This window comes from Micropterus dolomieu, linkage group LG20 (assembly GCF_021292245.1).
Source record: "Micropterus dolomieu isolate WLL.071019.BEF.003 ecotype Adirondacks linkage group LG20, ASM2129224v1, whole genome shotgun sequence".
Lineage (NCBI taxonomy): Eukaryota > Metazoa > Chordata > Actinopteri > Centrarchiformes > Centrarchidae > Micropterus > Micropterus dolomieu.
The window spans coordinates 3,369,736-3,382,822 of record NC_060169.1 but is presented as its reverse complement, the minus strand read 5'-3'; the positions used below and the strand labels follow the sequence as shown (position 1 = coordinate 3,382,822).

The following is a 13,087-nucleotide window of genomic DNA, read 5'->3' as shown; positions in this document are numbered from 1 at the left end:
TAGATGTAGGTTACATGTAACTACAGTTTCAACAGTTCAATGCATTTCACCTTTTAGACTTGCTTCACATTGAAAATGAGTTGAGTTTTCCCAAGAGGTCTAAAAATGTATGGTTTCATTTAGCCCAGCTTTATCCAAACTCACGCTGGAACAAAAAAACAACAACATTCCCCTGAAATGATTTTGCGTCCAGCTGATTTCAGACTGTTCGTTATTCTGGTCAAACCGCTGATTCTTTATCCTGCTGTGACTGTTAACACAAAGCGAACAGCAGAGCTTCAGTAAGCAGATTTGTGCGGATGGATTTAAGCCGTCGCCTTCTGATTCGTCCACTGTGCTAATTTATTCTTTTAGGAGCAGGCTGAGAAGACGATAGGGACACTGATCCACATAATGCTACAGGACTTTGGCCGAATCCGCCCAGTAAATGTAAAAGAAAAGTGAAACAAGGGCTGGATACGGCGGATAAAGCAGAATGTGGTTACAGTGAGCTGCGCGGCTTTGCGTTTGGAGAGCGGAGCGCACGGGGCTCAGTGCGGAGTCTGAACGCTTCAGATGAGCGTCCTTACGGGAAAACTCTCACAGACTTCACCTGTCACGCTGTTACCTGTCTCAGGGCTGCTGGACACGGCTCATAGATGAAAACTACTCCGAAGAGAGTCGTTCTTCGTCGGACAAGGAGCCCGTCAGTCTGCTGCGCGCGGCGTCACACCGGCGACGATGTCGGACATCTCCACGGATTTTAACAACGACACGCTGCCGGCGGCTGCGGCCACCAACTACAATTTCCCAGCGCTTATATTTGGGATTTTGCTGATTGTGATTATCACCGGTGGAAACGTGCTTGTGTGCCTCAGCGTGTACTTGGAGAAGGCTTTAAAAACGACTACAAACTACTTCATAGTCAGTTTGGCGTTTGCAGACTTGCTGTTGGCAGTGCTGGTTCTGCCGCTCTTCGTTTACGCAGAGGTAAGCGCCGATCTACAGTAGCCCAGATGGATGACTGAGGGAGCCTACCGGGTACAAACCCAGGGGCCACAGGGCGCATTCTGTATAGTGTGCTGTTGTACTTAATATCTGTGCAGTAAGTATCAATACACCGGCGGATTAAGGGCCATTGTAGATAAAATAATAAAGTAATATTTCGAGAAAACATGATAAATTTAAGAGCTTAAGAAATACTGAAGTTCAGCATCACCTACAAAAACACACGAAGTGACTACAAAGACACACAAAACCAGACACACAAAATAACCTCGAAGAGACTCAAAACTACTAACCTCAAAACCACCACAAAGTAGAATGAGAGACAGCACCCACCCAGCCACAGCCTGTTCACCCTGCTGCCTTCTGGGAAGAGATATAGAAGTTTCTGCTGCCGCACCACCAGACTGTAGAGCAGTTTTTCCCCCAAGCTATTAAACTCAGATTCATCCTCAGCACTGCTCCATTGATCATTGAATATTGTTTATTTCTGTTTAACATTTTTATAATTGCTTCTGTATTAATGTATATTGTTTGCTATGTAGCAGAAGGGGGTTACAAAGCTCAATTTCATTCTATAACCTGTCATATTGTGACAATAAATGTACCTACCTACCTACTAAGTGTAAAACGACTACAAACACATGCCAAATAACCGCAAAGATGCGCCAAACGACACCAAACCAGGCAAAATGGCCAAAAGATGTGCACATTGACCACAGAGACAGAAAACAACCACAAAGAGAGGCAAAATGACTACAGAGACACTAAAAATGACTACAAAGAACCTCTAAATGACTAGAAAGAGATGCAAAATCACTACAAAAACATGAAATACGACTACAAAGACGAATTAAAACAACTACAAAGAAATGCAAAATGATGCAAAACGACTACAAAGAACCTCAAAATGACTAGAAAGAGATCCGAAATTACTACAAAAGAGATAAAATACGACTACTAAGAGATGCAAAATGATGGAAAACGACTAGAGACACTGAAAATGACTATGAGATGCTAAATTATTACAATGAGGTGAAGTACGACTATAAAGAAACTAAAAATTGACTACATTGAGCGCAAAACAACTTTAAAGACACTGAAAATGACTGCAGTCGTTTTGTATCTCTTTGTAGTCATTTTCAGTGTCTTTGTAGTTGTTTTGCATCTCATTGTAGTCACTTTGAGGTTCTTTGTAATCGTTTTGCATCTCTTTGTAAAGAACCTCAAATTGCAAGAAATGAAGAGATGCAAAACGACTACAAAGTCATTTTCAGTGTCTTTATAGTTGTTTTGCGCTCGTAGTCAATTTGAGTGTCTTTGTAGTCGTATTTCATCATTTTGCATCTCTTTGAAATGACAATAAAACGACTCCAAAAGAGATGCAAAATGACTACAAAGAGATGCTAAACGACTACAAAGAACCTCAAAATAACTAGAAAGAGATGCAAGACAACACTGACTCGAAACATGCAGTTGTGCAGTTTCTTTCTGGGTGTATTGCTCCCATCTAGGAGGGGGGGCCTTCCCCATGTCTGTGCCCAGGAACCCATTGTGCCATAATTCATCCATGACAGCAGCCTGTATCACACCTAACACCTGCGGGTATGTTACACTGTACAACAGTGTTTTTTGTGTGTAAAAACCACACGTTTACGTGGATTGGGGTCTTATAATTCTCACAATTCTCAGGTAAAACCAAGTATTTTACATATCCTGATTAAAATTATAAAAAGGATCAACGCTTGGACTAATCTGATCAGGGAAGGTTACCCATTACACCTACCAGAGCCAGTTCATCATTACACAAAATAGAGGAAAGACCATCAAGTACTGAGCTGTGCGGTCTCTCGCCTCTTTAATCAGGATTAACTAATGACAAGGGAGACGCTGGAGGTTCATACTGGTTATTAGGAGAGGTATAAATCACAATATTTCCAGGTAATAAAAGGCTTAAAATGAGTCATACAGGGCTTCTTAAAGTATTAAAAGCCACCTGCCTGCTTGCCTGTCTAAATATCTCTGTGGCTCAGAGATGTCCTGCTGAGGCTTCCCCTTAAGCTCTCCTTAATGAGCCGCATTTGTGATCTTGTTACCTGTGCCAGTGATTGCAGCCATTTAACCTACTGAGTATGACACCGGTGGTTAGTCTGCATGCACTCACTGGATTAGAAAAGTCAGTCTGAAAGTTAAAACCTTTCCATGTTCACCTGGAGAGAAGTCATGAGAGGAGAAAGTGGACGGACAGAGTTGTGTTTCACAGGAGGAATGTTTGTCTTAACACTGAGCTGCAGTGATGCAAGCACAAGAGGATTAGACGTATTTACACTCGGATTTGGGGCAGCTAATGAGTCGGTGTTTGTGTGTTTCTTTCTGTGTATGTGTGTGCAGTTTCAGGGTGGAGTTTGGTCGTTGAACATGCTGATGTGTGATAGCCTGATGACCATGGATGTGATGCTCTGCACCGCATCCATATTCAACCTCTGTGCCATCAGCGTGGACAGGTATGTGTGTGTCAAGTTTTATATAAAGATATGAATCATCCCTCTGCTGTCACATGACGGACAGCTTCAGTTTGGTTTTACTTTGGAAGCTAATGGAGGAAGGGAATGAGAAAAGCAGTGGTGGGAGGGTGAGTTTCAGAACAAGGCTAGAATTGATCCAGAAATGACTCAGACAGCAGATACAGTGTTTAATTATTCTAGTTAACTTTGAAAACTAAAATCCTGCTCAGCTCTAGTGCAGTCAATTGTTCTCTTTTGGATGTTCTGCTTTAAAAAAGAACTGCAATGCAGAGACTGTAAAGAAAAAAGGTGGCGGTCCAGCATTAAAAAAGCAAAAATCAAAACTGCTCACATTTCCTTTTGAAGCTTTTATTAGAGCTTTGATGAAGGCATGATGAGCAGTCCATTAGTCAAAATTAAATTCACCAAATTGATCAAGAGGTAAAGCGAATTCCTTCACTTTACTAAAACGCTGATCCAAATAGGTGATTACAAAACCTGATTGTAACACATGAGAAACAACATATCTAAATAACTAAATAGGACGATTGTCAAGTGTCCCAAAACAACATATGAGTGTTGGCAAGTACCAGTCCAGCGGTCAGCGTTCCGGACGAATGATATGCAAGTCATGTGACGTTTAAGTCATGGTAAATGTTGTGAAGCGTTTGGAACTTTTTTTGGCAACAAAACCACTTGGTTAGGATTGGTAAAAGATCGTGGTTTGGGTTCAAATAAGTATATTACATAAGTCATCTACAAAACATTGTTGCATTTACATTTACTCATTTGGCAGGCGCTTTTATCCAAAGCGACTTACATTTGAGGAACAACATTCAAGCATCAACAGAGCATCAAATACAGATCTACAACTGACAATACATACTAGTAAGAGCAGCAATAAATACTAGTAAGAGCTCATAGTACATATCACATCAATGGGGTAAATACCTAGGGAAGGAAGTAAGAGTTAACAGAAAGTGCAATCAATACAAGATCATTGTAGGGGATAGAAGAAGAAGAGCACAGGAAGTGCATGTTAGAGGTTAGGAGTTAGAGGTGTTATAAGAGGAAGTGTTCTTAGAAGAGATGAGTTTTCAAGAGCTTCTTGAAGTTAGAGAGGGACGCCCCTGCTCTGATGGCGTGTGGTAGCTCGTTCCACCATCGTGGTGTCACAGATGAGAATAGCCGGGACTGGGATTGCTTTGTGTGAAGGGATGGCAGAGCCAGGCGGCGTTCGTTGGAGGAGCGTAGTAGCTGAGAAGGAACATAAGTTTGTATTATGGAGTTTAGGTAGATGGGTGCAGACCCAGTACTCACTCTGTATGCAGCATTAGTGACTTGAATTTGATTCTGGAGGCCCCGGGGAGCCAGTGGAGGTCACTGAGTAATGGAGTGACATGAGTCTTTTTGGGCTGATCAAAAAACAGACGCGCTGCTGCATTCTGAACAATTTGTAAGGGTTTCACCGCATAAGCTGGATGACCTGCTAGGAGGGCATTGCAATAGTCGATGCGAGAGATAACCATGGCCTGTACCAGAAGCTGGGTGGTGTACTGAGTGAGGTAGGGCCTGATTTTCCTTAGGTTGTATAGAGCAAAGCGGCGTGACCGAGAGACAGCAGCAACATGGTCTGAAAAAGACAGCTGGTCATCAATCATGACACCAAAGTTTCTCACCATCTTGGTTGGAGTGATGGTTGAGGAGTCAATTTGTAGTTTGATGTTATGGTGGATAGATTGCTTGGCTAGAATGACCAAGAGCTCAGTCTTAGAGAGGTTTAGTTGAAGGTGGCAAGCCTTCATCCATGCAGATATGTCCGAGAGACAGTCCGTGATCCGCGCCGAGACGGTGGGATCGCCTGGCGGGAAGGATAGGTAGAGTTGCGTATCGTCTGCGTAGCAGTGGTAAGAGAAGCCGTGCGAGCAAATGATCGGCCCCAGTGAGGTGGTGTAAATTGAGAAGAGAAGGGGCCCTAGCACTGAGCCTTGGGGCACCCAGTGGAGAGCCAGTGGGAGGAGGATAATTGTCCTTGCCACAAAACATTGTAGGAACGCCCCGAGAGGTAGGATTCGAACCACAGGAGTGCTTTACTCGAGATGCCCATTGCTGAGAGAGCGGATAGCAGGATCCTGTGGTTTACTGTGTCAAACGCAGCTGATAGGTCAAGCAGGATAAGAACTGAGGATTGGGCTGCAGCTTTAGCTGACCCTAGGGCTTCTGTTACAGACAGAAGAGCCATTTCAGTGGAGTGTTACTGAACTTAAAAAATGTCACTTGTGATTTTCTGTCACACGGGACTCGAACCTCGGTCTCCTGAGTAAATGTCCTGAGTTTACTTGACACATCCATCCACCGCACCCCCTCCTTACACGGCCTTTGTCACTTTTTGTACTACGTCACCTGTCTTCTTCTGTCACTAAAGGTTGCAGATTAACAAAAAAACGTAAATATGGGTCATATTAAGCTAAATAATAATCAACCTATACTGCCGGTTTCCTGGTGAGGACGGCCTGGGAACAGATGCTGATTCGGGCAGTTTTTTAATAATTTCATTAAAAATTCATCTATTTTGGTTTGATTGGAACTCAGCCTAAGAACAACAAATGTATTCGACCAGGACATTGTTTGAACTATTCGGTATTACTGACAAAACCATACCTGACCGATTATGTAGTAGGTAACCGATTTTACATCAGGTTAGTCTATTCGATTCTTTGTTTAAACCTTCTTCATTGTTCTGTAGGTTTATTGCAGTGTCCATACCCCTAAATTACAACCGCAAACATGTGGACCACCGTCAGCTCATCCTGCTGTCGGCTACCTGGCTGCTGGCCCTGGCTGTGGCCTCACCAGTCATGTTTGGCATCAACAACGTGCCTGACCGCGACCCCAGCGAGTGCAAACTGGAGGATAACAACTATGTGGTCTATTCCTCAGTCTGCTCCTTTTTCATCCCCTGTCCCATCATGGTACTGCTCTACTTTGGTATTTTCCGTGGGCTGCGACACTGGGAGGAGGCTCGTAAGGTCAAACTGCGCAGCAGCATCGAGGCCTGCAGGAAGTTGCAGCATGCAGCCGTCACTACCACCCTCCCCCCGCTGACAGGCACCATCCCCGGGCCTCTGCCCATGCCTCTACCCAGGATCATCGAGAGGGACTTGGCCCAGTCTCGGCTGGATGACACGGACGACTATATGCAGCAGGAGATTCCTTATCCTCGGCAGTACAGAGAGAACTCAGTGCCCACACTGACGTTCAGCCAACAGCTGCACAAGAAGAAGGGAGCCAAGATCAACAACAGGGAGAGGAAAGCCATGAAGGTGCTACCTGTCGTAGTAGGTGAGTTCATGTTCTCCCTCTCCTCCAATCAGAGCTCATAGGACTCACAACAGCTATGACAACTCAATCTAAATATAGTGAAAGAAGATTTATCATGTTTTAATCCCTATCCCTACTATCAGACACTTTCCACAACACACCCTTTCAAGTTTTAAACTATATTTGTACCTCCCAGGCAACTGATTACACTTAATGCCCTGCACTTAGAGCTGACTTTGTCTTGCTTCAGGGGCCGTTCGAACACATTCAGATAGAGGGTATAAAGTATGTGTCAAGTAGGAAGCAGTCACATTTATCAAACCACAAAGTGAGGAAAACAAAGAAATCAGGAAAAGGAAATCAGTGTCACTGATTCTCCGATGCCCTTTTGTGTCCGACGTTCTGCCTTGTTTGATCCGCTCTGTGCAGCTTGACACTCGAGCCTTCGAATGTACTTCAAAGCGAATGCGTACCCGGACAGCTGCGGACGTCACGGACTACTTCTGTTTATACTACTTTCTGGAGTTGTTACACACATGCGCAGTAGATCAGTTGGTGCCCTTGTAGCGTCACAAAAATTGGGAGCCTATGCGTACACCTTATGATGACTTTTTTTTCATCACGCGGACCATAGCAGTCCCTCACGTACTCGTGGACGTAGAAATGATAACACTTGCTTCACAAGCCTTGACTAGAAAGGCCGCGATTAGCTCCGGCAGCCCCAGCGCAGCCTTAACGCAGTGCAAGAGAACTCAGTGGACTTTGTCGGTGATAAGATTGGTTGATAATATTAAGTGACCTGAAGAGGAATTAAGCTTCGTCGGCTCTGCTTGGAGTTCACTTGTGGAAGTACTATACTGGTGTGAACGCCCAAACTCTGACAGGATGCTTGCTTGACGTGCAGGACCTCACAATGTGTTGTAGAGATTTGGGAGGTGTGCGTGACCTGTGGTTACCCGTAACACCCTTCTCTGTGGAGGCTCACAAAACTGTTTACATGAATCTCCAGAGAAGCATAATTTCACCCTTACACACAGATCAGATAATATATAACATTAGTGAAAGGTTTCAAAATTTACCCGAAAGGAAATTATCTCATGTTGCAAATTTGGTGAAGCTGGTCCATCATCTGAAAAATGGTTCAGTAGTCATGTCTACTTCTACTTGTAAGCTGTGACAACAAACAATTTGACGTGTTAGGTTGAATGTGTGTTTTGTTTGCTGGATGTCTCATAAACAGATTTGAATTCAGTTTGGTGGACTGTGGAACGTTTGGCTGGTTAATCCATGAGATTTGAAAGGACTTCTTAACACTGCAAGATGAGGTTAATTTTGTACTTCACTTATGAAAACAAATCTAGCAAAAGCATCCGATTTTTCTTCTTTGTTTTTGCAGATGCAGATTATCAAAGCAGTTTCTATTAATAAAATAATGCATTTACAGAAAAGGATTGTGCAGCCTTTGCAGAGTCATGACAGCTATGTACGAATCTAATTTTTAAGGGTTTTTAAGTTTGGAAAACTATCGTGATGTTACATCACAACATGGATTGCAACAACTGAAGGCAATTACATGAAGCTTTGTACTTTCAGATGATTTCACCCTCATTTGAAGCTCATTACTGCACTTATTCATTTGCATTTTCATGTTTAAGATGGCGTTCAGACCGAAAACAACCACATTTATTTATTATTATTTATTTCAGGTACTAGTGACACATGAAATACAGTCCAGGAAGTCCTGCTGGATTGATCGATCTGTGAATTTGAAGGCTTATTATCTGTTTTTTTATATGTCAGAGGTCGCACGCCTCTGGAGCAACTAGGGTTTAAGTGTCTTGCTCAGGGACACATTGATGGATGTGTCACAGTGGGGAACTGAACCCAGGTCTCTCACACCAAAGGCATGCGTCTTATCCGAGATGAGAATGGTTTTATCTCTGATTGAAACTAATTAATAGTAGAAACACCACGTATTTGATTGGCTAACCATGCAGGACGACGTCACATTGTGTCAGACCGGTTCAGGCAGACAACAGCACTGTGTGAAAAAATGCGGCCCCCTCCTTAATTTCAATGGGACCACTTAACAGGGAAAAATAACGCCATTCGGGAAAGTTCTGTTGTGGCCAATCAAACACGTGTAAGTGCATTTACACTCTTTACTTCGAGCTTAAACTTCATCCCCTCAAAAGCATCTTTATATTTAGTATTGTGTCGTATTTCCGAGTAAACATCATATGTGGGCTAATCTTTCAAATGTGATTGAATCCCTCAAAAGTGGCTTACGGATTTAGGCCGATACAGAGCTGCAGGATTGTTCACCTTCACCGACACCTATCTGACTTGCTTTGTTAGGCCAGGAGAAAGAGGATGACACAGAAATGTATAAATGAGTGCAGTCAGTTAGCTCCAAATCACATTAGATTGGATCCGTTATGTTCAAGATGAGTCAACACGGGGCTGTTTCAGTGTGAACATCCACTTATTGCTTGGCGGGTCTGAACAGTTATCTCATCAATCCAACTGGTTCTGCGTAATATCTAAAAGTGATTGTTGATTGGAGGTCAGGCAGCTTTGGTGTCTCATGTTCTTAAGGGCTTCATTACTTACATAAATGGAATTCTAAGAGCCAAAAAAAAACCAAACATTTCTTTTGGTTTCTTTAATATTTGTAAGAAAATCATTGGGTTTCTATTCAGAGAGAAACAAGATACTCATTTAAATTCAGTATTTGGTGAATGAGTGAGTTTTCAAAATAAATGTGTATAATATTTCCTTTTGTTGTCAAAAGGCATTGTGCCAGAAGAGTCTTTATCTACCTTTCATTATCGCCAATTTTATATTTCAGTTTTCTGTTTATTCACTGAAGCAGGAAATGAAAATAAAATTGCTGCTGTGGAGTGCTGATGAGTAGGTGAGGTGTTTTAGTGCTGTACAGTTCAATATGGTAATTACTACCCTGCTACCATGTTTAAAATTGGCACTGCAGCAGTTGTAAGTAATTGCACACTTGTGTGTGGTATTAATCAATCAGAAGATAAATTATATTTAATAAAATAGTTTTTTCCCCTACAATTTAATTCATGTTTGTGTTGCTTCTCAGTTAGGTGTGAGGCTGCTGAGGTTCATGCAGGTCACAAGATAAAATCGTCACCTCTGACTGGCTGTCTCTCAACAAGCAGCGCCATTATAGCTTCAAGCCCCCAATCCAATTATTATGCAACACATGATTACAGTCACACCGTCTCTCTCCTGCACACAGACTGTAGGAAAGGTTCTGATTGGTTTACTGTTTGGACCAATGACCCACCACGGATTACTCACTACATGCAGTATATGCAGTATTTAAAAAAAGTAGTTTAACTTACTACTGCAACACATGTGTTCAAACTGCAGTGCTCAGCAGATTTTCAGTCAACTTTAGTCACGTCCAGCAGAACATAAAACACTAATTCTACTTGCAACAAGAAAGACGTTCAACATGCAGCGTAAAGCCTCAACTGCAGAGCATAAGCGGGTTCTATTCAATCACGTCATCAATAAGAAAACAACTATCTGTGGTCTGCAGAGGTAAACAGCACAAGAACATAAAATATCCATCAATCTTTTATCATCTTTGTCTTTCATATTGTTTTTTCCTCCTATAAAAACCTCTTGAATATTTTACAATCACAAGACATACCTAAAGACCAGTGGGGGACAGTAACTAAGTACATTTACTCAAGTACTGTACTTACAGACAAATTTGAGGAACCTGTACTGTACTTGTTGTTTGTTTTTCATGCCTACTTCTACTCCACCACATCTCAGAGGGAGATATTGTACTTTTTACTTCACGACTTTCATCTGACAGCTTCAGTTACTTTACAATGTAAGATTTTTACACACACAAAGGACATAAAGGATCTGAATACTTCGTCTACCACTAGGGTTGGGTATCGTTTGATACCAATATTAATAGAGTACTTCATTCGATACCTTGCTATTTTTTTGTTTTTGTTAAGGACAAGTTTTCAAAAACCGCCTTATTGGGAAATTGTATCAGATCGCTCCTCATCCTACTTAGGTCATCCTCAGATGTTGTATTTAAATGAGTTGTGGAAAACAAATTTAAGTTAAATTTTCCATACATTTGCTGAAAGTCAGCCATGGAGAATTATTTTATTAACTTTTGATTAATAAACTGAATTGAAAGATCTCCGCCAGTGCTATTTCCTTTAGTGGTGGGTCGCAAACATCCTCTAAAAAAGTAGAAAACGAGTAAGGAGTCTGTTAAACACTGCACTTAAGAGTCTAAAGAAGGAAACAGAGTAAAAGAGAATCTGCACATCCAGCTGATCACACAGACTACATCTGACATCAGCCACAGCTGCAGCTGCAGTTTTCGCTACTCGATACCCATCCCTATCTGACACACACACTTAACTGAGGAACTTGACAACCCCCTGACAAACATAACCATACTAATAGTGCTTTTTACATTTGATACTTCAGGTTAAATTGAAGACTTCTGCTTTTAGTAATTTAGTAATATTTAGCAAGGATATCTGTACATATACTGAAGTACATGATATGTGTACTCTTCAAATAGTCTTTCATTCCTCTGAAAGTCACAGAATGCAAAACAATGCAGGTGCATTTTGAAATGTTGCTTTACATATTGTTTGTATCTTATTCTTTCCACTGGGTACCCAAAATGCTGCCAAACAAACGATTTAAAAGTGTCGTGGGAATCTTCTATGCTAATTTCACCCTCACACGCCGTGATGCTGATATCATGAGACACCTTTTCACCTTGGTAAGAAATTTTAGTAGTCACACCCCTATTAAAGACTCCTGACATGTTGTAAGACATATATACTCAGCTGCCTGATATGTTTTTTTCCCTCGAAACAATTTAAGTTAAGTCTACTTAACTGAAAATCTCATTGTCAGCGTTTGTGCACTGATTTTCACATCACACTTAGATTGGCTTCAAACCAGCTGTGATGTCATAAATCCTGCAGGTACATCCAGGTGCTGAACAGAGATTTTAGGTGAGCACTTTCTGTAGATAAATGTGAAGACAAACTCTGCACGCATACATCATTATGTACAGTGAAGCTGAAACATCCACATTAGTGGGAGGGAGGGGAATTAACAAGGTTTAAGGCAGCAACACACACAAACTGGCTTGGAAACTCACATGTCTGTAGATATTAAATAATCTTACAGTAGAGTTGTTATTTGACATGCACTACAGGTCAAACGTTTTATAACACCCCCATTTTTGTTATTGAAATATAAGTAGTTTAAGTCCAGTGAAAAGCCTTAAATGGTACAAAAGCAAGCAGCAAAACAATATGTACATCAGCAAAATAGAGATTTTTAGAGATATAAAGTTAACAATTAAATGAAGGAGTTTCGTTAATTATTTCACTGTAGGATCAACCGATGACCAAATGTGCTGTCTTCCTTCATAAATATTATATATAACATGTATAACATTCATCACATTAATTGCATTTTTAGTTGCAATATTGTACAAATAAAGCTTCTGAGGGTGTATTAACACAGGATGTTTACAAATTGGGACAGCTGAAATTTGTTTTTGCATCAACTTCAGAACGGCTTCATTTATTTTCATTGCTGAAATGAATCCTTTCTACAGTTGTTCCAATTTGAAAACACTTGGAACAGCCTGTGTTAATTCACCCTCAGAAGCTTTATTTGTACAAAATTATATATATATATATATATTGTAGTGAACAACGATGTGGATTTGTGCATTTTATATTGAATAAATCTGGAGCTACTCTAAATTCCTTTCTCCTCCCCTGAGAAGATGGGGAGGGGTCAAAGTTGCTTTCTCTAAGTGCTATCCCGACCATAAAACTGGCACCTTTTTGATTCCGAAGCTGATAACGCGGGGCCTGACTGTTAAACTGACAAAGGGACACGAACCAGCCATTGGCATTTCCCTGAACAGCCTATCAAAACTGGCCCCCCACACACACGTTTCCGTGGCAACTGACCTTATTCTTTGTTTTATTACCACATCAAAAAGGAAAACCCCTGTCTCACCCAAGTGTGACATGTTCCAGACACTGAACTTTCAATGTAAAAAGACTGCAGTCTCCAAAGACTCAAAGCATTTAATTGAGTTAATTAAATCTTTAGTTACCTGATTACGTTTGCCTCTATTTGAGTAGTTATGTTAACTGTTGTTGCTATCTGTTGTTGATATTAGTGCTGAAAAGAAGTTACTTGTGCAGTGTTTTTATTTTCAGCAAGAC

General features: G+C 41.3%; 1 protein-coding gene across 1 annotated transcript in view; it reads left to right on the top strand.

The window, feature by feature from the left end:
* The first annotated feature begins 675 nt into the window (after window positions 1-675).
* The window catches only part of drd4b (dopamine receptor D4b), a 30,951-nt gene continuing 18,539 nt past the window's right edge, over window positions 676-13,087 (top strand). Inside the window, exons 1-3 of the mRNA XM_046032127.1 lie at window positions 676-969; window positions 3,376-3,488; window positions 6,235-6,830. Of these exons, the coding sequence (XP_045888083.1) occupies window positions 721-969; window positions 3,376-3,488; window positions 6,235-6,830 (958 nt within the window). The 5' untranslated portion in view covers window positions 676-720. The remainder of the gene's footprint in view (window positions 970-3,375; window positions 3,489-6,234; window positions 6,831-13,087) is intronic.